Here is a 27,937-nt window from a genome sequence, read left to right on the forward strand (position 1 = left end):
TCCGAATCCCACAGCCCTACAGCAAACACACATCACCACTGCTACCCTGGGGAACTTCCCCTAGCCCTTGAGCCAAGGACGTTTCCTCTCTGCCCTCACAACCACAGGCATCGGCGATTGTGCTCACCACTACCCCTCCCTGCCCCAGACTGAACTTTAGACAATTGAGAATCCCCTTGGCCTCAGCCTGTCTTCTACTTACTGGGAGAAGGGAGCCCCTAACCACCTTCTCCTTCACCTGTTTCTGTGAGATTTGTATAGACTTTTGATGAACTGCCAGGAGGTGGGAGGGGGCATCTAAGCCAGTAGTCTTCACATTGCTTCCTAGGATAAATGGATGTGGAACCCCTGAGAAATGTTTGCATGCCATTCCAAGAGAAAGAAGGGCATGCCTTGGATAGAAATCCCAGCCTGCACGTGTGAGTCAAATGGATCTAATGGCTCTCTCCCCTGGCCCCAAGTCCTGTGAGATCCCCATGGCTGGTGCTGATACACAGCATTGAATTATGAAATGTTCACCTCATCGACAGTCACGGTAGAACAGAACCTTGTCCCCAAGTCGCAGACCCCGGAGAGCCTGAGATGTCCTGCCCAAGAGGCTGTGGCAGGCTGCCCAGAGTTCTGCCCACCTGAAGTGAGAGTTCTTCGCGACTGATGTTGTAAGATGTGGTTTAATGAGGATCTGAATGGCACCTAACAGCAGATGGCCTCTGCTCGGATGCCCCCCTCCCAGGACCCGTGGTCATCGCCATCGCGAGGCGGGATGGACTTCCTCATCGACATACACAGCACCTCGTCGATGTAGATGGTGTTCTCCTTAACCTGGATCTCCTCCTGCAGAGCCAGCTGCCTGCGGTACAGCGCCTTCAGCTCCATCTGAGCCTGAGCCAAGGTCTCCTTTAACCTGGGAGAAGGAGAGGAACGTGGGGAAGCATCACTTGTTCTGCACCGCTTTTTCCGGGGGGGGGGGGGGGGGGGGCGCAGGGGGATGTGCTTGGATGCTCAGTTAAGTTGACAGTGCTCATCCCCTTGCTTGCTTCTCAAGGGAGTGCTTTCTGGCCGTGGCCACAGGCAGGCTTATGACACATAGTAGCTGGATATAGTGGTATACACCTGTAAACCCAGCACTCAAGGGATGGATGATGACTTAAAAACCAGCCTAGGCTTCGTAGAAAGTTCGAGACTAGCCCGAACTACTTAGCAAAAACTGGTCTCAAAACAAGAGTTGGGGGACGCTGTTCAGTGGTAAGAGTTCTGGCATAGCGAGCGCAGGGTCCTGGGCTTTATTTTCACCACTGGAAAAGAAAAGCCAATGTGCCAGGTGGCGGCGGCGGCGGCGGTGGCGGCGGCGGCGGCGGCGGCGGCGGCGGCAGCGGCGGCGCACGCCTTTAATCCCAGCACTCGGGAGGCAGAGCCAGGCGGATCTCTGTGAGTTTGAGGCCAGCCTGGGCTACAGAGTGAGATCCAGGAAAGGCGCAAAGCTACACAGAGAAACCCTGTCTCGAACACCCCCGCCAAAAAAAAATGGAAAAAAAAAAGAAAAGTTAATGTTTAAAACGGCAGCTATTATCTAAACATCCAGATTTGGACTTTCTTACAAAATGGCTTGGTGTTGAGATCTGCTTCACGGATAAGAGCAGCTTTGGCTGGAGTTATCCGACCTGGTGTCTAGTAGGAAGGGCATCCTTCCAACCATACAGAGCCAGCAGCACCCTCAGCCGGGCCCCTTCCTGCAGTTTACAACACAGTCTGACGTCAGATCCCAGCAGGGGCTGGCCCACCTGGCAACATTATGGTTGATCTCCTGAATCTCCTTGATCAGCCGATACTGAGCGACATCTCGACACAGCTCCACGTTAGGCCGGTGCGTCCTGGTTTCCAGGCGCGTGTGCGCTACCTTAGCTGGCCCTTCTTGGTCCAAGATGGCATTCTCAAGAACGGCAATGTTTTTCTCCTGGGAAGCAATCTCTTCCATAACCTGACGGAAAGGATTGGAGTGGATGAGGCTGTGCCCCTTGGAAATCAAGACACGACAGAGCTGTCGTGACCATGCACATTAAGAAGACCCGACCTCACGTTCCCACCTAAGCAGAACCCTAGAGAATCTGATCACGTGTCTCCAAAGCAGAGATACTCATCCAACTGTGGAGCCCCAGGCACCAAGTGCATCTGACTGGCCCCCATTACCGGTTCACCCACACAGACGGTGTGAGTTCCCCGGAGAACGCCCTCAGCAAAGGCTTGGCCATTGAATGAGAAATGTCCCTCATAGACTCGTGTATGTGAACATTTGGTCCCTGGCTGGTGGTAGTGTTTGGGTAGTTATGAAACTTTTGATAGGTAGAGCCTTGCTAGAGGCAGCCTTTGAGGGTTTACGGTCTCACCCCACTTCCTGCTTTCTCTCTTTCTCCTTCCTGTGTGTGGATGAAGTTGTGGGCCATGAGTCTCCTGATCTTGTCATCAAGCCAAGACTTCCCTGACAAGAGGGCTCTACCCTCCACCCCTCTAAAACTGTGAGCAACAATAAACACTTTTCTTCCCTGAGTTGCTTTTGTAGGGGTGTCTTTATGACAGCAACAGAAAGGTAGCTTATTCATTCAGTTATGAACACACGCTCAGGGCCTCTTGCCTACACGGTTACAAAGTTCATCTCCCCAGTGCCTATGCGAATATTTTTGAGATTGGCTTTGTGCACCGAAAGAAACTTGTACATTATTCTGTTTTCTTAAATTAGAATTTCATTAGGGTTATGAGTATAGACCAGTACAGAAGACTTGCCTGCCATGCACAGGCCCTGGGTTCAATCCCTAACACTGCCAAAAAAAAATTTTCTCCTTGAGGTTTTTTTTTTTTTTCAACTTTGCATCATGAAAAATTCCACACATACTGAAGGGCAGGTAGGCTAATGAACCTCTTTTATATCTATAGATAGATAGATAGATAGATAGATAGATAGATAGATAGATAGATAGATAGATAGACAGACAGGCTATAGATAGCCTAGCTCAGCATGATAGCACATGCCTTTAATCCCAGCACTCAGGAGGCAGAGGCAGGAGGATCTCTGTGAGTTTGAGGCCAGCCTGGTCTATGTAGTAAGTTTCAGGACAGCCAGGACTACACAGTAAGACCCTGTCTCAAAAAACAAAAACCGGCCGGGCGGTGGTGGCGCACGCCTTTAATCCCAGCACTCGGGAGGCAGAGGCAGGCGGATCTCTGTAAGTTCGAGGCCAGCCTGGTCTACCAAGTGAGTTCCAGGAGAGGCGCAAAGCTACACAAGAGAAACCCTGTCTTGAAAAACCAAAAAAAAAAAAAAAAAACAAAAACCGACCAAAAAAGATACCCAATCTTATTTCATCCGCATGTCTCTCTACCCACCCCTACCCATCAGCCTACTTGTTTTATTTTATTCTATTTGTTTTTATTTTGCTTTTTCTGAGACAGGGTTTCTCTGTGTATCCCTGGCTGTCCTGGAACTCACTCTGTAGTCCAGGCTGGTCTCAAACTCAGAGACCCACCTGCCTCTGTCTCCCGAGTACTGGGATTAAAGGCGTGCGACGGCAGCGACACCGCCACCACCACCCAGATGCAACCTAATTATTTTAAAGTAGACCTTGGGTATTATATCATTTCTGTGTCAAATATTTGAGTCTATGTGTCTAACATAAAAGGATTCTGCTTTTCATGTAGCACATCCACAGTATGTTTATCACACCAAGAGCACAGTCCCTTACTATCGTGGCTGCCTACCCTTCTGATTCCCATGGTCCCTTACTATTGTGGCTGCCTACCCTTCTGATTCCCACAGTCCCTTACTATTGTGGCTGCCTACCCTTCTGATTCCCACTCATCTGTGTTTTAAAGGCCAACTTACGAAGATTAGAACTCAGACAAATTCCGTACACAGTACTTAGGTTTTCTTTTTTTTTTTTTTTTTTTTTTCTTTTTGGTTTTTCGAGACAGTGTTTCTCTGCGTAGCTTTGCGCCTTTCCTGGAGCTCACTTGGTAGCCCAGGCTGGCCTCGAACTCACAGAGATCCGCCTGGCTCTGCCTCCCAAGTACTGGGATTAAAGGTGTGCGCCACCACCGCCCGGCTTAGGTTTTCTTAAACTGCTTAACTCTCCCTAAGTTCAGGGCCAGAGAGGTGGCTGAGTGGTTAAGAGCACTTGCTGGTTCTACAGAGGCCTGGAGTCAATTCCCAGCTCCCACATCGGGTGGCCCACAACCCTGGGAATCCAGCTCCAGTTGGTCCAATGCCCTCTTCCGGCCTCCTCACGGAACTCACGTGCATGGGCCATACATGCTCATAAGTAAAAATAAAAGCCATTTTTAAAAAGGATTTCTAAAGTTCACTTTACAGATACTATACTATTTGAAATTTAGCAAATGTGAGGGTAGCTCGGCGATTAAGAGGACTTGCTGCTCTTTCAAAGGACCTGGGTTCAGTTCCCAGCACTCACAGAACCATTTACAACCTCTGTAACTCCAGTTCCTAGAGATCCAATGCCCTCTTCTGGCGTCTGTGGGCACTAAGTATAGACATACATGCAGGCAAGATACTCATACACATAAAATAAATAAATGATTATTTTGAACTTAGCAAATGTTAATCCCTTTTACTTGGTTGTGATTAATAGTTTCTTTGACTTCAAACTTAGCTAAAACCCTTTCTCTATTTACAGCTGCATTTATAAACTGATGCATATTTTGATACTTCAAATATTGTAATAAGAGAAACCTTCTTCCCATCTAATTAGTAAAAAAAAGATGAGTCATATGTTCTCTTAAACGTCCTAATATTGTCTCCAAACTAGAATTTCAGGGCCAGTGAGGCAGCTCATGGGGTGATGGCATTTGCAGTCAAGCCTGACAACCTGAGTTCAATTTTCAGAGAAAATCAGGAGAGAACTGGCTTCCCACATCTCATCCTCTGGCCTCCATACACACACACACACACACACACACACACACACACACACAAAGTGAGTAAATGATAAGTAAATACAATGTTAAAATTTCATTTTAAGATTGCGGCTAAATCAATTATATAATTGTATATTTTTAAATATATATATATATATATATATATATATATATATATATATATATATATAGAGAGAGAGAGAGAGAGAGAGAGAGAGAGAGAGAGACAAAAACTGAAAATGAGGCTGCAAGCAAATTAAGTCTCCAGGAATGAGAGCTGAGCAAGGAAAGTCATTCACCAACTAATTAAATCACTTGACTATAGCAAGTATGTCCAGAGAATATAAACTCGTTCGTGACAATTATTCCTTCTGCCAAGTAGTTACCACATAGATACCAGCTACGTGGACTGAAGCACTCATCTCACTGGGGCAAATATCAAGGAATGAGACTGATCGTGTAAAGGGGTGAAGAGTTTTGTGAGGAACCAGGCCATTTTGCATTCCCACAGGCCATGAGTAAGAGAGAGGCTTGGGCCGACAACCTCACCAGTATCTGATACTGTCGTCTTGGATTTCCTGCAGGCCCATCGGGTCTTCTCACTGTTTTAATCTGATATTCTTGGTGCCGTAAGAGGATGAGCGTATGTGCTTAGTCACACCAGGAGAGAGTTATTAGTGGGGTGTCTGCCCAGACCCCTCTCTGATTTATCAGATAGATGTTCTGAAATCTTTCCTCCTACAGCTCATGATGAACTTGCATTCTATGAAGTGCTTTATATTTGTATGTGCTTAGTCACACCAGGAGAGAGTTATTAGTGGGGTGTCTGCCCAGACCCCTCTTTGATTTATCAGATAGATGTTCTGAAATCTTTCCTCCTACAGCTCATGATGAACTTGCATTCTATGAAGTGCTTTATATTTTAATGGAATGAAAAAAAAAATCCAAAGCAGAATGCCTTGTGCCAGGTAAATTATAGAAAGCGCCGTTCTTAGCGTCCCTATATAAAGTCCAATTGAGACACAGTCATTGCTTGTTGGTTTATTTATGGCCACTTTTGAACAAGGACAGAGTCAAGGGGTGTTGACAGACTGTGTGATGCTCTCATTGCATTGCACTGTTGCCCAGGGCACTGTCAATCACAGCCAGGCAGTTACAGCTCCATGGTTTTCTAGCCACCCCCTCACCAGTGACATCTTATTTCATTGTTTCATTACCAGTGTCTCAGTCCCTTCCTGTTGGTATTTCAAAATACCTAGAGCCGGGGAACAGATAAGAAACAGGAATTGATTTCTCACAGTTGGCAGGTACCATGTCTGCAGAGGCAGCTCTCTCTGCTCTGAGACAGCGCCCTGCTGCTGTGTCCACCCATGAAGGCAGAGGGCAGGGGTCTGCCCACTTCCACCCATCCCTTCTGTGAGGGTCCCGAGGAAAGCCTGCTAGAGGACTTACCTCTTGGAGAATGGGTTTCAGTATAAATTTTGAAAGAGACACAACTATTCACACTAAGGCCCGCTGTGTACACATCGTGTTAAAACAAGAAACCCGAGCGTTGCCTGCTGCAGGCCCAGTGGAGCTTTCAGGGTTGACGGGTTAGGAGTCGGACCAATGCATCTGTGACGCAGTGACGCAGGATGGCGACACTGTACACCGGCATCGTTAGCCATTGCATCAGTCACAGTGTTCTCAACTCCCAGGAAAGCAACGATCGGGAAAAACAAACAAACAAACAAACCGAAAATCTCATCCTTTGCAGTGTCTCAAAGTGAAAAGGAGGCTGCAGTCAAGGGCTCCGATTTTGTTTCGTCGCCAAGCAGGGAAGCCGTTGTTCCCAGCTAACTGCATCATGGTTGACGGCAGCAGCTCAGGGAAACGCGTCCAGAGAAGAGAAATTTGTTCAAGATTGTTCATTATGCAAAACAGTTGCGTGAAAAAGAGACCAGGGACCAGAGTAAAATCAATATTCCCTTTTTTTTTTGTATAACAAATAGTCAATTTCGTATGGTTTTCTTTTTCTTGTAATGAGTTGTCAGGTGGTCTAATACTGTTCAATATTGCTTATTGGAGAAGTGTCAATGCTGTGCTGGATGTGACTGAAGAGTTAGCCTCTATGAGTACTCTACACGATATGACTATTTCCAAAAAGTTGAGAAAATGTGCCGAGGCTCCGTGGTAAGGCACCTGCTGGCAAGCAGGAGGACCCGAAGTCAGATCCACAGCACCCACATAAAAGCTGGGAGCAGTGGCACTCTTCTATAACCCCAATACTGGGGAATGGTCACAGAGACTGGAAGTTCCCTGGATCTCACTGGCCACCCAGCCAGTCTGGCCAAATTGGCAAGTTCAAGGTGCAGTCAGTAAGAGACCAGATGTAAAATAATAGATGAATTTTTTTAAAAATTAATTTAATTTAAAAAACACATAAGGGGAAGAGTAATAGAGGGAGGCATCTGTCATTAATCTCTGGACACATAAACACACACACATACACTCACACACACACACTCGTGCACACTCATGTGCACACATTCACACACACACACACACACACACACACACACTTCAGAAATTGCTATCAACACAACCTAAAGTAGAATATGCTGAGATGTTGTGGTCCTAATACGTGTTGAGCAGAAATGGGCTGGGCCGAACAAGTTTACAGAGCCTGTGAGGACGCGAGTTATCGAAAGCCTATGATTAGTCCCTGGACTAGTCATCAAGAAGTGCTTTGTGGAGGCTGGGGAGGCGGCTGGCTCAGCTGAAGTGCCTACACACCCGCACGAGGAACTGAGTTCAGAGCCCAGCCGTCCACCTTTGTAAAAAGCCCCAGCACTGAGACAAGAGGATCCCCAGAGCCTGCTAGTCAGTGGGATCTGTGAGAGACTCGGGCTCAAAAAGTTAAGTAGAAAGGAATGGAAGAAGACACTCAAAGTCAACCTCTGGCCTCCACATACGCGCGCACGCGCACACGCACACACACACACACACACAAGCACACATATGCTACACACACGTATGCACACAGTAATTTTTAAATGTACTTTGCATAAATATTTGGCTCTGTCAAGTGCTGCTGCGCTAGCTTCGTCAACAGTGAACGGCATTAGCTCTCGGATTTGACTGACACGCCACTTCTTTAGAAACAGCGGCTCAGTGGTTCTGTGGGCTCCACGGTTCCACGTTCAGTGACTTCACCATGCTTACATTTTCTTAAGGTTTATTTTAGCCCGGGGCTAAGATTGGAATTTTCCTGAATAAGAAGAAGAACCCTCAACCATTGCTAACAAATGCTGGATGCTTTTGGAAATTAGCTTTCCATACAGCCTCAAAACAGTCCTCCTTGAACCTGACCTAAAATTTTGAAGCCAGACAGCCCCGAGGGACACAGCTTAGGATGCAGTCACCTCTCGGGCACCTGGTGTCAAGCTGCTCTCCCCACCTCCTTGCTATCAAAGTTAAAGCAGGAAGGAAAATTTCCTTTCCTGCATAGATTTGCAATGACATTTTCCAACTCCCAGCAGTGGGTTCTGACCTCAAAGCCAAAGGAATTGCTCACATTTCAGAATTTACTTAACAAGCGCGGTGAAGGAGCAGTGACCTCACCCTCAGCCTTGAGGGATTTACATGCTAAAAGGCAAGTATCAGGGGAAGCAGCTGACAGAAATCCACCAGCGCCCCCCAAGAAATGAACAGAGCCAATTAAAATCATTTGCTCAGACGTTTTGACATCATCTGGCAGTACGGATCTGAATGAAACGATATTTTTAGATGAATTATGTAACAGCTCGTTACAGATCAGCATTGGCAAGGGAATGCTTTGCAAGGGATTTCCTAGGAAACGCCAACTTTGCATCAGAACAAAGCAAGATGCTATCTCCTCCCAACAGAATCCCTCTCTTCTTATAAGTAGACCAGTGTTTAAAAACTACACTCCATCACTGTGATTACTGTCACTACTGAATTTCTGTCAATGAAGAATTTTTGGGAATGTGTTGTTTTCCTTGTATAAATACCAACCTATTACCCCTGATTGATGCCTCTTGGCCCATAATGCTTACAATATTTACTATTTGATTTTTTTATAAAAAAAAAATATTTGCCAACCTAAGCATTTGATTATTTTAAATATTGTTACTTAATTGTAAATCTTTCAAAGGATTAGACATGCTTTGCTGTTGTCTCATTGTAAACAAAATGAGAGCTGAATGTTGTCCTTTCAGCCTGTGAAGTCCCTTCCTGACCAGGGAGGCCTCTGGCAAATGACGGTCACATGGGCCCCTTCCTCATGGGACCTAAGTCCAAGACTTCCAAATGTGGATGTGGGACCCCAGAGTCACTCAAAGTCCATGCTTGCTTATTCTTCTGTGTGTATTAGGCATGTGTATGCAGGTGCGCATGCCCATGTGTGCATGTGTGCATGTGTGGAGGCCAGAAGTCAATGCTGGACATCTTCCCCTATTGCTCTCCACCTTCTTTCTTAAAACAGGGTCTCTCAGTAAATCTGGACCTCACCACTCCAGCTAGACTAGCTGGCCAGCAAGCCCTCGAGCTCCGGGTCTCCATGCCAGCCTACTCGCCCCCCCCCCCCCCCGCCCCCCAGCACTAGCATCCACCACGGTGTGTGCCTCCGTGCCGCCTTTAACGTGGGGGCTGGGGATCCAAACTCAGGCACTCCCATATGCTTGCACATCAAGCACTCTACCTACTTAGCCACCTCCCCAGCCCCAAAGAGTTTATCATAAAAATACAAAGTACCTGATGATGTGCTAAAATAATTTTTATATTGGAAGTTAAGTGAAATGTTATAAAAATCAGTTTCGCCTACTTCTCTTTACTGCCTTAGAAGGAGCTCCTAGAAGACACAGGTGAGGAACGTGGCTTGCATTGCATCCCACCTCACCTCACCCTTCCATGGTTGCTCTGAAGCCTCGGCTTCTCTCAGCGGCAGAAGCCCTGGCATGACCCCCATGTTACAGCTTGGCTAAGGGGTGCAGAGAGCTAGAAGGATCTGCTTAAGTCCTTCAGCTCACTGTTGCCAGATTCTAGGGGTCTCCATCTTTTAAGTTCAAGGTAAAGCCCATTCCCACTAGACTCTACTCCATGTCTCTGAGCTCAGACTGACCATGTGTGGTCAGGACACAGGTCCTGAAGCAAGGAAGGTGTGTGGGAGCTGGATCCTGTGGGCTCTGATGGCTAAATTCTCAGTGACTCTGCCAGCTCTTTGTTAAACGGGGAGTTTGAAACGGACCATGGTGGGAATATTTACACCGTGGGGATCTGCAAGTTCTATGCCTCAAAGACATTTTACTGTTGACTCCTAGAAGCCATTTGCCAATATAACTCTGAGCAACTAGCAGGAACAGTTGACCAGGGAATTGGAGCTAGATTTGGAGAAACTGGGCACTTGAGTACACATGAGTTCAGGACTCTTCTCTGCACATTATATAAGGAGGATCTAAGGCTGTGCCCAGATCTCAGCCTCCATTCTCCTGCTTCTGGGCTCTGTCTCCTTGCCAATCGGCAGAGTGAGTGTCAACAGAGGTTCAGCACACACAGACATTTATGCTTCCATGAGAAGACCTCATGAATCCAGCGTGTCCCCAGGGACCCCACCTTGGCCAGATGATCAGCCAGTTTGTTCCTGGCATCCTTGGTCTCCTTCAGCCCGTTTACGAAGGCCGTGTCTACCACATCGCACTGTCTGCGCAGGTCATTGGCCGTCTGGGACAGGATGCGGTCCACCAGAGTCTTCAGCGTTATGGAGTTGTTCCACTGCTTGTCCGCCCTCTCCACGTTGGCATTGGAGAAGTCCAGCCAGTCCTCCAGACTCACGGAGCTGCAACACAAGTTCCTCGCTCGGGCTGGGGTAGCAGGGGCAACTCCTGAGAATTACTGGAAACTAGGCTACCTCCACCCCACAAGTACCCAGGATGTTTTTCCACCAATGGCAGTCCGCCAACGGCAGTATCTTTGGAAGCCTCCCATGTCGGTGCCAGACACTGAGCTAGCACCTAAAGACGTCACCTCATTTCATCCCCCAGGAAGTCTACTAAGCTGCTTTTATGACCCCAGCTTCAGAGAGGAGAAAACAAGCTCAGAGAAATGAATGAACTGAGTCGAGATCACAGAGCTGGAGACACTGAGCTTCAACACAAAATATAAGAGCAACAATAGTTAGAACCTAGCACACTGAGTGAGGGGAAGCCAGGAGGTGAACAGGTCGCTAGTTTGATGAGAAACTGTTAGCAACCTTGATAAGTATTTTAGTAAATGTTATCTGAAGGTTTACTTTTATTTTATGTGTATGAGTATTTTGCCTGCGTATATGTCTGCACCACATGCATGCCTGGTCCCCACAGAGGCAAGGAGAGGGCACCAGATCCCCTGGAACTAGAGTTGCAGATGGTGATGAGCCACCATGTGGGTGCTGGGAATAGAACCTGAGTCCTCTGTGAGAGTGGTAAGCACTCTTAACTACTAAGCCATCTCTCTGGTTTCCTAAAAACTGTTATTCATAAGCACACACCACAGAATGTGTGATGTTATTTAGCAAAAAAAGCAGGCAAACAACAACTCTATTAGAAGAAGTCAAGAGAGTGTCTACTTTGTGGAAGTAGAAAAAAAGTATTAGGCAGAAGGAAACTGAGGGAGGCTGAGGCAGGGGGATCTCAAGTTTGAGGCCAGCTTGGGCTACATCAAGTTTTGTCTCAAGAAAGAGGAGGATAAGGAGGAGAGGGAAGAGGAGGGTGGGCCAAAAGGTTTCTATGGTAACAGGGTGGCAGGTGTTATTTCCCTGCATCCCAGTGGACTGCCTGAGGATTCTCCACTTGGTGACTGGAGGCATTCCCCAGAGGTCCCTGTCTCCCTTGCCTTAAGGATGAGAACAAATTTGCCAACTTGTTTCTCTCAAGTCCAAAGATGAGATGCCAGTTCTGAGGCTGGGATATTAAAAAGCGCCAAGGCTTTTCTTAGACCCTCCCCCTCCCACCCCTTGCCTCTCTTTCTCTTCCATCACTTGAGATGGGAGACGCCAGCTCCCATTTCATGAACTGTCCTTGGAGAAGTTCACAAAGCCAGGAGCTGAGGCCCACATCATCACATGAGTCACCTTGGAAGCCAATCCCTCCCCTGTCCAGCCTTCAGACGGGTGCAGCCCCAGCCTCTAGCTGGACTTTCGCCTAAGGGCACCTTGAGCCCGGCCACCAGTTAAGTGGTGTCTGACCTCTCAACCTACCCAAGATCATGAGATACTAAACATTTATTATTCTGAGAAGCTAAGTCTGGAGGCACTTTATCTTTCTATTTTTTATACATTAAAAAGATACTGATACAATGATAATCATTCAATTTTGTATTAAGTGTTTGCTGTATGTACTCTGTGTGTATATTTAATAAAAAAAATCAAATATGAATGAGTTAGCTCTACAATATAATACTTATTACAAGTTAAGGTAAGGGTCCAGTAAGCTAGCTCAACAGGCAAAACAGCCTGCCACCAAGTCTACCGACCTGAGTGGGGTCCCTGAGACCCACAGATAGAAGGAAAGAACCAATTCTCATAAGTAGTCCTCTGACCTCCACTTGGGCACAAGTGTACCCAGGCATCCACACACATAGTTTTTTAAAATGCAAATTAGATATTACATAAAAGGCACACACAGTTTTTGCAAACTAAACAAAATGGGCCTGAGTGTTGGATGTGCATGTGTTTCTGCGGTAATCTTGGAAAAGGACTGATGTGGGAAGTTATTATTCACCCATTACTATACTTTTTTTTTTTTATAATTTTCCACTTGTTAAACTATAAATAGATGAAGGAGTATGTTGGGGAATATTATTGTAAGGTGTGCTACTTTTGTTTATGTTGCATTTGTTTAACTCTGTGAAGCTGTGTTACTTTGCCTGTCTAAAACACCTGATGGTCTAATAAAGAGCTGAACATCCAACAGCGAGGCAGGAGAAAGGATAGGTGGGGCTGGCAGGCAGAGAGAACTAATAGAAGGAGAAATCTGAGAGTAATGAGAGAGGAAGGAGGAAGACATCAAGGGCCAGCCACACAGCAAGCCACGGAGAAATATACAATGAAAGGTACACAGAAACAGAGAAAGGTAGAAGCCCAAAGGCAAAAGGTAGACAGGCTAATTTAAAGTTAAGAAAAGCTGGCAAGAAACAAGCCAAGCCAAGGCTGGACATTTATAAGAATAAGCCTCATGTGTGATTTACTTGGGAGCTGGGTGGCGGGCCCCCCCCAAAAGAACAAAAACAACCAACAACAGGAATGCATTATAAGTCTTTGGACATGCTCTACCAGTCTTTCTTAAAGTGAGAGAAGGTTCTGGGCAGGGGCAGGGTAAAACTGCTCAGCAGATGCCTTGCCCCAAGCCTCCCAGCTCCAAGGGGCTGCAGGAGGCATCCCCTGGCCCTGTCAGACTGAGAGGACCTGGGTATTCCCAGCATCACTTATACCAGCCGCAGGGCCCCACTCACTTGGGCTCGATTCTCACAACATTCTCAGAATATTTGATATTTGGTGAGTTATTGTTGAGTGAGAAGCAGATGTCGTCGATAGTTAGAGCCACAAACTTATCCTTCAAATCCTTTTCCAAATTGTACTTGGCAGAGCGGTTCAGCCTGAAGGAAGAAGGTAAACTGGGTTTCTCCCTTGGGAAGGGCCGTGACAGCTGCAGGATCACGGGAGGCCCTGGAAAACGAAGCTAAAACTGGCTCCTTTCAGCATGGCCTCTCCTTGCCTCCCACTTCCACGTCCCCAATGCGCACACATGCCATTTGATGTTTGGTCAGCGAGGCCACAAAGGACCCCAGTGAGTCACCCTGGTGAGATGCCGCCACAATCCTCCCGCCACCAGGGGGCGCCAGTGGGGGCGAGGCCGGAACCCGGACTCCACGCTAGCGTTTCCACTTCGGGGTGCAAACCGTCTGTGGGGTGCGACACACCGGTTCCCCCGAACTCGGGTGGGGTCCGAGGTACCTGATCTGCTCCGTCGTCTCCTCCAGCGTGCGCTTCAGCAGGGCCATGACGCCGCGGATGATCTCGGCCTCCTTCAGCAGCTCCTGCTCCACGACATCTTGCACCAGATCGATGCCCACTCGCTTCTCCCTGGTGGGGAGGGGCAGGAGCGTGAGACACTACTTTGTGCCTGTGCCTCTTCAAAATATCCAAAACGCGTGCAGAAACCTGGCCTGAAAACCCCACATGAACGACCGCGCTCCACTACCCCCACCCGGACCCTTGGATTTGTTGATTTTTGTTTGCTGGCTTGCTGGCTGCCTGGTTGGTTGGCTTTTAAGACAGGGTCTCCCTATGTATCCCAGGCTGGTCTTCTGATTCTCCTGCCTCAGCCCTTGAATGCTGGGACTCCTGCTTGCTGCCTCTTCCTGCTCAATCTGGCCATCTGCTCTGAAGTCTTCTCCTTCCTACGTGCTCATTGCAAACAACTCTCTTTTGACCTAGAATTTCAAAGACAGGTGTGTCTTTCCTTGGTCCTAGTCTTGTTTTTAGACAAGAAATTGAATCCAGAAAGAAAAAAAAGGTTCTGCTGTAGTGTTAGTAACCAGTAATATCAATACTGGTATTCCACCACTGAGCCCTGGCTATGTGACGCACACTGGGCTGTTTTCTTCTGTTTTGATGTAAATATTCCCTCTTGATCAGTTTAATTCCCTCCTAATGGAACCCAGGCCCTGGAGCATACTAGCCAACTAACTGTACTACCACTGAACTACACCCCCAACCCTTCCACTCAACCTTTTAAAATACGTATGGGACAACTGAGTCTCAGAGGAGTGAAGGAGCTCACCCAATGTCACATGCTGAGCATCACATGTGCTTCTGATCAGAAGCACCACGATACACCACTCCCCAAAACCACCCCACGCTGGGCACTTTATTTCAACTCTGCTTGGTAATACTTGGGTTAGGGGAATCCCCTAGCCACGTGCTGTGGAGCCTGAGGTGTATTATGTAACATTTGTGTCTTGACGTCCCCTTCTGTAAGTGGGGATAACTATTAGTAAGTACTTCATAGGGTGTGCCAAGGAATGGACCTGATAGAAAGCAGTGTTCCTGCCCCTGGTACCTAGTACGCGCTCACTAATTCAGCACCCTCTGCATTTATAGTTAGCCTTGGGCTTAGGAGCCTGCTGAGGGTGGGGTATCACTGCCCACCCTTGCCTTTGCATGCCCTCTAAATCCATCTGGGAACCACTGACTGCTTGCTCCACAAGGTCAGGGCTAAGGTCATGGGGGAACCGAGCTTCTACTGAGAAAGAGCACCGTGTATTTGGGAACCTGCAGAGGCCTCAGCACTCCCAAGTTCCTCTCTTTCCGGGCTTGGAGAATTCACTGGGGCCCAGTTATGACAAACTCCGCTAAGCTAAGGACGTTGAACTCTACCTTGAAGCTGTTGGGACTCAGAGCTGTAACTACAAGGTTTGAAGCTTGGAGTGACCTGTAAGGCTCAAGATTTGGTCACATTCACTCCAGCATCAGTATGGGGCTGGGAATACCGTAGAACGCTTGCCCTGGTGCTCATGAAGTACTGCGCTGGATGGCTAGTTCATGTAAACTACATAAATGCTACTTGCTGGTAACCCCAGCGCTGAGAAGGTGTGGGCAAGAGAATACAAAATCATCCTCAGCTACATAGTGAACGTGAGGCCCACCTGAGCTACACATGTCAAAAATGAAAATGAAAAAAGTCGGTATGGACAATATGCTGGGTGGAAAGGGCCTCTGCTAGAGCAAACCACCAATGAGAGCCAGGCATAGTGAGACAACACTGGAGATGTGGAGTTCTCGACTTTTCTAAGTTGCATGTGAGTTGTCCTAGGCTGGCCTGAGCTACAAAATGAGAGCCTGCCAAAACAAACAAACAAACAAACAAAAACACAGACTCATCAGTTCATCATAACTCTCCAACTTAGACTAGGAAACAGGTCTAGAAATTGGCATTGCCTAAGAAAATAAGAGAATAATCCTATTCCTGGATTTACAGATCACCAGAAGTGTGCCCATGTACTTTCTAGACAGCAGGGTGCCCTGTGCATCCCAGCAGGCTTGTGCCTCCCAGTAGCTATGAGGGTATCTTTCTCACCCTCTTCCCTGGAGATGGAACCCCTGATACTTTAGAGGAGCACCTGGCTGCCCCAACTGAAGACAACCATTTCCCATGGTCCAGTTGTGTGGTTATGTTCTGGCCAATGGGACACAAGTACAGAGAAATGGTGAATGCCAAACTCTACTTACTCCTACTTGCTGGAAAAACAGACTGTCTGGAGCTTAGGTTGCCATCTCAAATCATGAGGTAGCCTAGGGATTAAAACTCATGTTCTTAAGGCAACAAAACACAAAAAAACCTGGGACTATAATACTATAGCACACCATAGCAATATACACTGGCCAATTTTTTCAACTATTTATTTATTTATTTTATGTATATGTGTGCTCTGTTGTCTTTATACCAGAAGAAGGCATCAGATCCCACTAGAGATGGTTGTGAGCTATCATGTGGTTGCTGGGAATTGAACTCAGGACCTCTGGAAGAGCAGCCAGTGCTCTTAACTGCTGAGCCATCGCTCCAGCCCTACATTGGTCATTTTTAAACACTTAAAAGTCATGGGAAAGGGAGCTAGTGAGATGGCTCAGCAGTTAAGAGCACTGGCTGCTTTTCCATAGAACCTGGGTTCAATTCCCAGCACCTACATGATGGCTAAAAATGTCTGTAACTCTGGTTCCAAGGGGATCTAGCACCCTCTTCTGAACTCTTCTGACACTGCACACACCTGGTACACAGGCATACATGCAGGTAAAACACACACACACACACACACACACACACACACACACACACACATAATAAAAATAAATCTCAAAACATTCTTAGGTGACAGAAAGAGAAACTATTTTAAGATTAATTATGTTGTTTTTGCAATTCTTTTCTTTTCTTTTTTTGGTTTTTCGAGACAAGGTTTCTCTGTGTAGCTTTGCGCCTTTCCTGGAACTTTGTGAGACAGGCTGGCCCCGAACTCACAGAGATCCTCCTGCCTCTCTCTGCCTCCTGAGTGCTGGAATTAAAGGTGTACACCAGCACCGCCCGGCATTTCTGTAATTCTTTGACACTCACCTATATTTTTAGTTAGAGGACAGCAGAGTTTGGCACGAACCACATGTGGTGTTCCCTCCACAGACACCATGGGCAAGACAGGCTCCATCTCAGCTCCCACAGAACGCCTGCCTGCCGGTTTGCCTGCTCCACCCACAGTCTAGCACAGTCAGCTTTGGCTACCTGGCGCTGAGCGCCCTGCATCAGGTGACTAACCTGTAGGCCAGGCACCGCTCCGTGATGTGCAGGGGCTCCTTAAAGCTCTCCAGGGATTTCTCCAGGCGAATCTTGTAGATGAGCAGATCATCTGTCTGGTGCACGAGCTGTTCAAGCTTGTCATCTAACTCCTTCTTCCAGAACTTGACCTCCTCCTGTCTCTGCTCTGAGGCACACAGAAGTCACGCCTGAGTGTGCCGGCTCTTGGTGGAGCCAACTGTGTGTGTGTGTGTGTGTGTGTGTGTGTGTGTGTGTGTGTGTGTGCATGTTTGCTGTGGTGCTGGCGATGGAACCCAGACCTCTCGCTTGCTCACCCAGCCCCACCCCTACCCTAGACGCCTTGTGGAGACTTTCATAACACTACCTGAGATTTTCTCTTTTCTTTTTCCTTTTTTTGTTTGTTTGTTTGTTTGTTTGTTTTTCGAGACAGGGTTTCTCTGTGTAGCTTTGTGCCTTTCCTGGAACTCACTTTGGAGACCAGGCTGGCCTTGAACTCACAGAGATCCAATCCAGATCTGCCTCCCGAGTGCTGGAATTAAAGGCGTGCGCCGCCGCCGCCGCCGCCGCCGCCGCCGCCGCCGCCGCCGCCGCCACCACCACCACCACCCGGCTCAAGATTTTCTCTTTTCTTAGAGCTGGGCTTCTAGGGACACCCCCATCATCTTTTGTTTTGTTTTGTTTTTGTTTTTGTTTCCTGGAACAAGGTCTCACTATGTAGCCCTGGCTGGCCTGGGATTCACTCTGTAGACCAGGGTGGCCTGGAACTCAAAGAAATCCACCTGCCTCTGCCTCCTATGTATCGGGATTAAAGATGTACTTCACCACCCCCAGTCCTTTTGACATCTTTATACGTGCTAATGAGTAATGGTGAGCAATGTAGCTCAGTTGGTAAAGAGCTACAGGAGGTCCTAGGTTCAATTTCCAGCACCCACACAGACTGGGCATGGTAGCATAAGGCTGTGACCCCAGTACGTGGGAGCTGGAGGCAGGAGAATCAGAAATTCGTGATCACTCTCTCTCTGCTACACAGTAAATGCAAACCAGCCTGGCAACATTGAGACACTGTCTCAAAGATATGTCTAAAAAGACATACATCAAAAATAAACAAACACGTGTTTATTAGCAAAGACATGTCTAAAAAGACATACATCAAAAATAAACAAACACATGTTTATTAGCAAAGGGGAGACAAGATATTTCTTCTTACACTCAACATAATACTTAACATTCTAAAAACCCTAATTCTTGAACTAATCTCTATTTTTAATAACCCATTTGTTTATATATGTTTATTTATTCATGATACACTCTTGCTATGTAGCCCAAGTTGCCTTTGACCTTTCCTTCCTCTTGCCTAGGCCTATAAGTGCTGAAAAAACAGGTATGCACCACGCCCCCTAGCTGATAACTCTGTGTGTGTGTGTGTATGTGTGTGTGTGTGTGTGTGTGTGTGTACACGCTCGCGCGCGCGCGCGCGCGCGCGCGCATGCCCAGGCTGGCCTTGAACTCACAGAGATCCGCCTGGCTCTCACTCCCGAGTGCTGGGATCAAAGGCATGCTTTTTATGTGGGTGATGGGGATCTGAACTCATGTCTTCATGCTCGCACAGCAAGCAGTCATACACAATAATCCATCTCCCCAGCCCAGATGACTTCTTTCTCAGAGAGGATGAGTTATAAGAAACATGCAGATTGTAAGATTACTATAGCAACCACTTCAGGGGCTGGAGAGATGGCTCAGCGCTACTCTTGCAAAGAACCAGAATTCAGCTCCCAGAACTGGCATTAGGTGGCTCAAAACTGCCTGTAACTCCAGTTCTGAGGATCTACTGCCCTCTTCTGGTCTCCGCAGGCATCTGCACTCACGTGTGCATACCCAGACACATGGACACACATAAAAATAAAATCTTTTGCCTGGCGGGGGTGGCGCACGCCTTTAATCCCAGCACTCGGGAGGCAGAGCCAGGCGGATCTCTGTGAGTTCAAGGCCAGCCTGGGCTACCAAGTGAGTTCCAGGAAAAGGCGCAAAGCTACACAGAGAAACCCTGTCTCGAAAAACCAAAAAAATAAATAAATAAAAAATAAAATCTTTTTTTAAAGTAATCCCTTCACTTTTTTTTTTAATTAATTACCAATGCTTCCTCAAACTTTTGGACAGAACTGTTAGTTTCCTGTCAATCAACCCCAGCTAGTCTAATACTTAGGGAACTGATGATGGTTCCCTTCTGGGAACATCACTCACAGGACCCTTTCTCCTGCTGTGACCAAGTGACCTGCTCTGCACCACTTCATCAACCTATCACCCTTTGGTCTTGCTTCCAGGAACCCCCTGTGTATTTCTTAGGTACTGGAGTCCCATTTCCTGAGTTGTGTTTCTTCCTCCTCGAATTCACCCCTTCAACACACAGAAGCACACCCTCCAGGAACTTCCTAAGACATGCACATGTAGGAGCTGAAACCTTTGAAAAGCTGAAAGACCAGGCACCCCTTTCTTCTACCGCGGCTATTGCATCGTGTGGTGCTCAGCTCTGTACTGGCTTGTAGTACGTAAACCCTTTTCACTCAGATTTCTGGTGTCTCTCTGCCTCCTTCTAGTTTTCAGGCTTTTGTAGACAAGAATGAAATGATTCTGACCCCAGAGGATTCTTTGTACGTGAACTTTATGTCTCTTTCTCCTGGTGCTTTGAAACCTCACACCGGTACCAATCTTCCTGTGCCAGATAACAGACATCAACTTGCTCAAACATATATATAATTGTTCATGGATAATTCCTTCTCATCTCTATCCTCTCCATTGGCACTCCAGAGTCCCCATTGATCACTGAGCCTCCCAGACTGGGCCTCCACTTTGCTATCTTTTTCCCCCTTTCTCCTTTTTAGTTATTCTTGGAGAATTATTCAATTTTATCTTTTGAAGCTTCTCTGGATATTTAAAATTCTTCTGCCTTCCTGTTTTTCATTTCCAAGGCTCTCTGTTCCCTCGATGTCTCTTTTCCAAGGCTGCTGCAGAATATCAGGGGTCTGGAGGATCTATTCACTGCTTGAACGAAGTACCGCCTCCAAAGTGTCCATGTTGTGTGTGCGTGTGCGTGTGCGTGTGTGTGTGTGCACATGCACGCCAGGCTGGAAATCTTCTTTAGGTATGTGACAGATGTCGTGCTGAAATGCTGCTTGGAAGCCCTGTCTGTGAGGACAATGCTTGCCCACGAGATTGCTTTTTGAACAGAGCCATGAAGCAGGGCCCCAGGCATTTCCCTGGAGACTCTCTGAAAACGCTTATCTGCAGAGCCTTCTTTTTCAAGGCAGTTAATTTCTCCACAGAAATCCCTTGTCAGGTGGGGGGACATGTTGAAGCCAGGCTACCAGTGTCCTGTAAACCAGCCCTTCACGGAGTCCTTTGACTTCAGGCGCTCTGCTGGCGTGAGGGCAAGCTGGAACGGAGAGGGGGCTCTTTCTAAAGATTTTCAACATTGTGTTCCCAGCTCTGTCTTGAATCTCCAGCCTCAGCAGGAGCTGGATACACCCAGCTTTGCATATGTCAAGGTTTCTACACCATGAATCAATTAATCCAGTGTCCTCAACCCTTCCCAACCATCCATAGTCCCTGTGTGTGTGGCTGCTTTTTGCTTTCCGGTTTCCAGCATTGACTGTCCATCACTTTCTGCTGCGGCTTCATTCCCCTTTGTCCTGGGGGCAAAGCTTTCAAGAACCTTTGGCTAGAGTTTTATAGAGGGCCTGCATCCGTCACATAAACTGAAGCCTCCTGGCTCTGAAGCTGGCCTCCGTCCTGTGCATCTTTCACTGCCCTCCTAGACCTCGGAAGCCACCAGCGATCTTGAAGTCACCAGTTCAAATCCATTTTCCACCTGCCTTTCAGCCTCCTCTAGGCTGAGACAAGCACCATACAATGGAAGGCATCCTCACCCACAACACCCTCACTTCCTGAACTCCACGACCTCGATGCCTCATCCTCTTGTTCCCGTCCTTGACCCTCTCTGTCCCCTTCCCCTTTTTTCTCCCTCAGCATGTTCTCTGACCAACCCCATCCACACAGCTGCTCCCACCGAGACATGCAATGACTCCCTGATTCCTCTCGCTTCCTCCTGATTTCTCATGGGCTACTCGCTGGACAGAGCTGTCCAAATTCAAGGTCCCTCAGGCTTCCTGCAGCTTCAGCTCACTCGCCTGGCATTCGCTGCTCCCACTTCAGTACTCTGTGCATCAACTCCCACATCCTGCCTTGCCGGCTTATCCTTGGCTTCTGTTGTTAAAATTCATCCATAAATTATTGTCACTAATTAGTGTGCGATGCCATTGCCTTAGTCTGGAATAACTTTAGTGGTCTTTTTATTGCTCTTTTGTACTAGAATGAGTGTGTCTTCATCAGCTTTATCCTTGGAACCATCTAGTACAATACTGGCCACATTTAATGGGGGGAGGGGAGGATTAGGTCGATGAAAGGATAGCCTGGATACACTCAGCAAACTAAGGAGCCATACAGTCAAGTTTTGAAGGACACTGTTGCATTCATCTCGGGGTCTGTTTATTTTGGGGTGCTTAAAGCAATGTAGGTGAAAATATTTGGCAAGCAGTATGGCTTCCATAAAAGAATTCTGGTAGGGACAATTTCTATTTGTAAAACAAAGAGGATTGTGATGCAGTTTCTAATGAGTGATAGGGGAGAGAGGTACAGAAAGGGCTGGGTCTGGAGAGACAGCTCAGCAATTAAGAGCTCTGGCTGCTCTTGCAAAGGACCTGGGTTCAGTTCCCAGCAACCACATGGTAACACACAACTGTTTGTCACTCCAGATCCGGGGTGTCTGACGCCCTCTTCGGGCCTCTGTGGGTTCTTGCACACACACAGTATACATAAACTCAGACACACAGGTATACACACAACAATAAAAGATGAATCTTTTTTAAAAAGAAGGAGAGGGAAGAGGAGAAAAGACTAAGGGGGGCCAAGAGCAGAACAGTGAGACGGCCCAATAAGAAGGGAACGGAAAGAGAAGGGCCAACAGTCAGGAAGGGGAAGAACCGGCCAGAAAGAAAGCAGGTGAACCAGGTGAGAGGCACCCCCTGGCTTCTCGTACTGGAGAAAGGCCAAAAGGGAGGAAGACTTAGTGCTCCACGGATCAGGAAGTCAAAGGGTCACTAACTAAGGCCGAGGCGGTTTGCCCTCCTTCTGCCTTGTGGGTCAACCCACACCACAGGGCTCTGAGTGCTGGACTTATCTGACTTTCAGACGGAAACCCTGCAAGGACAGACGTCAGTCTGGTATGTCTGTACCACCAAAACCAGCACAGGAACTTAAAAGTTATTTGATCTTTTTATTGAAAACTGCATCTTTAGAAAAGTATATTATAAAATGTAATGAGCGAGGGTACTAAGGACCAAATACCTGACTCAGGAAACATTATCAGCATCCAGAAAGGTCTCACTTGGCTCTTCCTCATTCATGTTCCTCACACACCGCTCTTGAGTTCTCATAGTATAAGTTACTTTTTCTTTGATTTCTAAAAATGAAATAATGTGGCCGGGCGGTGGTGGTGCACACCTTTAATCCCAGCACTTGAGAGGCAGAGGAAGGTAGATCTCTGAATTCGAGGCCAGTCTGGTCTACAGAGGGAGTTCCAGGACAGCCAGGGCTACACAGAGAAACCCTATCTTGAAAAACCAAGAGAGAGAGAGAGAGAGAGATCCATTTGTGTATTTTTTTTTTCACTGAACATCTTCCTGGGTTTGTGAGATTCCTCTGTGGAGGTGCATTAAGCTGCAGATCTGCCAGCCCCTTTGCTGCATAAGGGAGGTGCTATTTACCCACTCCGGTGTTAATGAACACTGCAGCATAGATCTTTAGTAAAGAGACATTAGGTTTCATCGCTAAAAGTGCAACAGCAGTGTGAAAGTTTATACACACCCAGCTTCAACAGGTACAGGCAGCACTTTCTAAACTGACCACTGATCCTTCCGCCAGCGACAAAAGGGTTCTAACTGTGTCGGCCGCCCACCGTCCCGCTTCCTCCCCAACACTGGGCACTTTTCCTTTCTTTTTTTTCTTGCCCTCTTCCTCACTAGCCATTCTGGTGGGTGTGTGATACCCTCTCAGTTACAGTTCCTTCTTATAATCTCAGGACTCAAAAGGCTGAAGCAGGAGAACCGCTGAGTGTTCAAGGCTAGCCTGGTCTACAGAGTGAGAATTTGTGTGTGTGTGGCGGGGGACCCTCCTCTGAAAGTTTCATGGGTTTACCTTTCCTGTTTAGATACGCACACACCTAGATTTGCTTTTGTAGATGTGTGATGAGGCAGGGGTTGGGGTGCGGCTTTTCCTTCAAGCCAGCCATGCATACCTCTCTACCTTTTTATAAGCAGCTAGCCCGTTTCATCGGGAAGCCTGATGGTGTTTTTAATTGGCACTGTGTTGAATCTATAGGTCAATTTGTAGCATTAAAAATCGGGTTAGTGGGCCGAGCGGTGGTGGTGCACGCCTTTAATCCCAGCACTCGGGAGGCAGAGGCAGGCGGATCTCTCTGAGTTCGAGGCCAGCCTGGGCTACCAAGTGAGTCCCAGGAAAGGCGCAAAGCTACACAGAGAAACCCTGTCTCGAAAAACCCAAAAAAAAAAAAAAAAAAAAAAAAAATCGGGTTAGTGGTCACCCTGTGGGGTGACTAAAATGCTGAATTTTTCTATGCACTCATCTCCAAATCCTGCATTTGTTTACGACCTCTTTGGCTGGTTGCAGTAACGGGTCGTAGTTTTTGGTGGAGAGCGTCTGCACATCTTTTGTTGGCATTATTCTGAGGCGTTTTGTAGGCTTGGTTATGTTTCAGTGCTGGGGTGGAATCTATGGCCTGATGAACATTCTATCACTGAGCCACACCTCAACACTTTGGTTTATTTTGTGTTGTGTTGTGTTGCTGTTATTTGCATGTATACATGATGTGTGCATCTGGGCACATGTGCCACTGCATACATGTGGATGCCAGAGGACGAGTTCATAAAGTTGGCTCTTTCCCTCCACTTTTACCCAGGTTCTGGTCATCAAACTCAGGTTGCCAGCCAAGCCATCTTGCCAGCCCCTTGATGGTTTTTATTTATTTGTTGTTGTTATTTTCTCTTTTCTTTTCTTTAATACAGAGTCTCTCTATATAGCCCTGGCTGTCCTGGAACTCACTGTGTAGACCAGGTTGGTCTTGAACTTAAGTTTTGTTTTTTGTTTTTGTTTTTTTGGTTTTTGTTTTTTTTTGTTTTGTTTTGTTTTGTTTTGTTTTTGTTTTTTTTGAGACAGGGTTTCTTTGTGTAGCCCTGGCTGTCCTGAAACTCGCTCTGTAGAACAGGCTGGCCACGAACTCACAAAGACCCACCTGCCTGTGCCTCCCTAGTGCTGGGATTAAAGGCATGTGCCACCACTGCATGGCAAGATCACCAATCCTTTTTTTTTTTTTTTTAAGATTTATTTATTTATTATGTGTACAGTGTTCTGTCTGCACATATCTCTGTAGGCCAGAAGAGGGCGCCAGATCTCATTACAGATGGTTGTGAGTCACCATGTGGTTGCTGGGAATTGAACTCAGGACCTCTGGAAGAGCAGTCAGTGCTCTTAACCTCTGAGCCATCTCTCCAGCCCCCAAGATTACTATTCTTTAGCATTCTCTGTTTTTCAGCATGGAATTGTTAGGATTGAGTTGTTCCCCCTGTAAGATGCAGCTCAAATGTTTTCCTCTAGGAATTTGCCCAGTTCTCCAGTTCCCGCCCCGCCCCCAGCTTAGCTCTCTTTACCCAGCACTTATCTGGCTCTATATTGATCAATGACTTTCATACCTTTCACCTTTCAAGGTGGGAACCCATGAAAGCACAGGCTCTGCTCAACCCCTGTGGTGCTCCCAATGTGTGGCCCATACATGCTATCAATGAATGGGAATCAAATTGGTGAATGAATGATAGATGGCTGAAAATCAGATAGTGTTACTGTGTCTGTCTTATGGCACCGGCCTTTAACACAGAACCTGCAGAGTGAAAATGTTCTGTCCACCCCGATCCTTCAAGAATGACACACCAAACAATGGCACTGGAGCTAACCCCTCCAGAGACCTCATCAGGATGCAGTCACAAACATACTAAGCACATTGTCTTACCAAGTTTCTTGTTCACATCACTCTGAGACTTCTTGGTGGTCTTCTCGATTTCATCCACAAGCCTCTGGCTCTCTGCCACCAGGCGTTCAGATCGGGACCTTTGGGCCTCTGCTCGGTGGTATTGGCTTTTGTTAGCAATATACCATTCTGCAGGAAGGAACTTGGGTGGAGATTGCAGTAGCTTGGCCATTTGAGATATCCAAAGTCCTGATCAAACACAGACAATTTTGCATTAATTGAAAGCAACAGGTCTTTTTTTTCTGCTATCGTCACCATCATCGAAACGTGACACTCATACCGGAAATTGCACAAATCATAATCTGAACCAAGCATATCTGTGTAGCCAGCTCCCAGATCAAGAAATCAATGTTACCAACATGCCAAACCTTTCTAGTCCCTAGTTGCCACTCCAGATACACAGGGTGACCACTAACTTGACCTTTATGCTACATCTAAGTTCCTTTGGTTTCGAACCATACACAGTGTATCCTTTTGCGCCTGGTGCCTTTTATTTGACATCGTGTCCATAACAGTGGTCGGGCTGCTTGTAATGTAGCTCGTCCATTCTCGCTGCTGTGTAGTGTGCCAAGTGACTATGTAAAAATCAGCCTGTTTCTACTGCTTATCAATGTGCGGACTCTTCTCACTTAGGGCTACCACAAGAATGCTATTAATATTCTCCTGTATGTCTTTTGGAGAACAACGAGTTTTCATAGGACTTGCTGGACCACAGAGCAGTGTACTGGCTAGTCTTATTTCAACTTGACACAAGCTAGAGTTATCTGAAAGGAGGGAACCTCCATTGAGAAAATGTCCCCAGTGCTCGCTTCGGCAACACATATACTAAAATTGGAACGATACAGAGAGAAAATGTCCCCATAAGATCCAGCTGTAAGCCGGGCGGTGGTGGCGCACGCCTTTAATCCCAGCACTCGGGAGGCAGAGCCGGGCGGATATCTGTGAGTTCGAGGCCAGTCTGGGCTACCTAGTGAGCTCCAGGAAAGGCGCAAAGCTACACAGAGAAACCCTGTCTCGAAAAACCAAAAAAAAAAAAAAAAAAAAAAAAAAAAAAAAAAAAAAAAAAAAAAGATCCAGCTGTAGGACATTTTCTTAAATTAGTGATTGATGGGGCAGGGCCCAGCCCATGGTAGGTGGTGCCATCCCTGGGCTGGTGGTCCTGGGTTCTATAAGAAAGCAGGCTGAGCAAGCCATGGGAAGCAAGCCAGTAAGCAGCACCCTTCCACGGGCTCTGCATCAGCTCCTGCCTCCAGGTTTCTGCCATGTTTGAGTTCCTGTCCTGACTTCCTTTGATGATGAACAGTGAAGTGGAAGGATAAGCTAAATAAATAAACCCTTTCCTCCCCAACTTGCTTTCTGGTCATGGTGTTTCATCACAGAGATAGAAACTCTAAGACAAGCAGTGTTCTTCCAAATACATGAACCCAGACATGTTCTCTGAGGAACAAACAGCTGTGACATCTGTAAGCCAACATCTGGGCATTGTGACTGTGTTAAAATGAAGGGGAACATAGGATAAATCAGCTGGTGGAGGCGGGCAGTGGAAAGAAGAAAATGTGGCCCCCTGGCTCTGAACAACCATCGTATCTGCCTTCCACAGACAAAGCTGAATCCTGAGGGGCTCCTCCTCTGGGCCCTACAACCCTAGGGGCCGCTGAAGCCTTCACAACCAAGGATGGAGTCAGAGCAGATCTCGACTAGGCTGAGCACCGGGGCCCACGCAGCCCTTTCAGACACTCCTGAGCTCCCTGATCCAGTCCCTCCTATGGTCTCTCCCGAGTCTGCCTCAGCGTGGCTTCCTAAGATTTAACTTTGGACAAGCACGAGTAGTCTCAGAGAGGGGACCTAAATCAGGGCTGATAGCGGATCCCAAAAGACACATGGCTATGGGTAGGGAGAAGGGGTCAGTGAAGTGGATCGGGGTTCACTTACCTCAATGCCTTAAAGAGCACAATCTAAGCCGGCGATCTCCTTACCCCAACTGGAGATCCTGGCTCTCAAAGAACCAGGAGGGAAAAACTGCTGTCTCTATGGCAACCGGACGCGGAAGGCTCCCTGGTTGGAAGACTGCGCAAGCGCGAACGTGCGCTTTGCGAAAGGGAGACCCGCTCAAACTTGAAGCTGTGGCGGTGGATGCTCGGAAATTTGATCCTGCCGGGAAAACGTCAAACACCGATCAGGAGGCCGGGTCACTCGGGGTTCCTGGTCCCAGAGTCTCTGATTCTGCAGGTGTACTGCGGGGTTGGGATTGGCGATGCTCCAGCTGCAGATGGCCCGGGACCACCGAGCCATCTGGGCTCTGCGGGTGGTCAATGCTCCAAGACGACCGGAAGGAGCTTTGAGGAGGGCGGGACCTGCAAGCCTGGCGACACACACTGTGCACGCGTGGCTCCAGATAGGGATAGGCAAGAGTGGGGTTTCAGTCAGGTATCTTCCCCCAAGGCGTAAAATTCAGCAAGAAATGAGCTTTTCCTCAGTCAAGACAGCACTACTAAGTGATCTTGAAACTGTGTGGTTTGGAACG

General features: G+C 47.4%; 1 protein-coding gene across 2 annotated transcripts; it reads right to left on the reverse strand.

Moving 5' to 3' along the window:
• Positions 1 to 655: 655 nt before the first annotated feature.
• Tekt1 (tektin 1) lies at positions 656 to 27,732 on the reverse strand. 2 transcript variants are annotated; one of them, XM_006992197.4, is made up of 8 exons: positions 27,346 to 27,732; positions 25,396 to 25,602; positions 17,262 to 17,427; positions 13,913 to 14,041; positions 13,411 to 13,554; positions 10,537 to 10,759; positions 1,782 to 1,978; positions 656 to 904 (listed from the first exon to the last, which is right to left on the reverse strand). In XM_006992197.4, exons 2-8 carry the CDS (start codon positions 25,583 to 25,585, stop codon positions 694 to 696), a joined length of 1,260 nt encoding a protein of 419 aa, XP_006992259.2. In that variant the 5' UTR covers positions 25,586 to 25,602; positions 27,346 to 27,732; the 3' UTR covers positions 656 to 693. The 2 variants fall into 2 exon arrangements, with proteins under 2 accessions (XP_006992259.2, XP_015841283.1); XM_015985797.3 differs by lacking the exon at positions 13,411 to 13,554 and having other exon boundaries at positions 27,346 to 27,476.
• Positions 27,733 to 27,937: the final 205 nt, after the last annotated feature.

Source organism: Peromyscus maniculatus, chromosome 8 (assembly GCF_049852395.1).
Source record: "Peromyscus maniculatus bairdii isolate BWxNUB_F1_BW_parent chromosome 8, HU_Pman_BW_mat_3.1, whole genome shotgun sequence".
NCBI classification, from domain to species: domain Eukaryota; kingdom Metazoa; phylum Chordata; class Mammalia; order Rodentia; family Cricetidae; genus Peromyscus; species Peromyscus maniculatus.

Excerpts from the sequence above, each read along its gene's own strand:
- Tekt1 (XM_006992197.4), bottom strand. The coding sequence starts at position 25,585 with ATGGCCAAGCTACTGCAATCTCCACCCAAGTTCCTTCCTGCAGAATGG. Across the intron at positions 17,428-25,395 it reads TGATGTGAACAAGAAACTTG|AGCAGAGACAGGAGGAGGTC; the intron begins GTAAGACAATGT and ends TGTGTGCCTCAG. Across the intron at positions 1,979-10,536 it reads TGGCTGATCATCTGGCCAAG|GTTATGGAAGAGATTGCTTC; the intron begins GTGGGGTCCCTG and ends CCTTTCCGTCAG.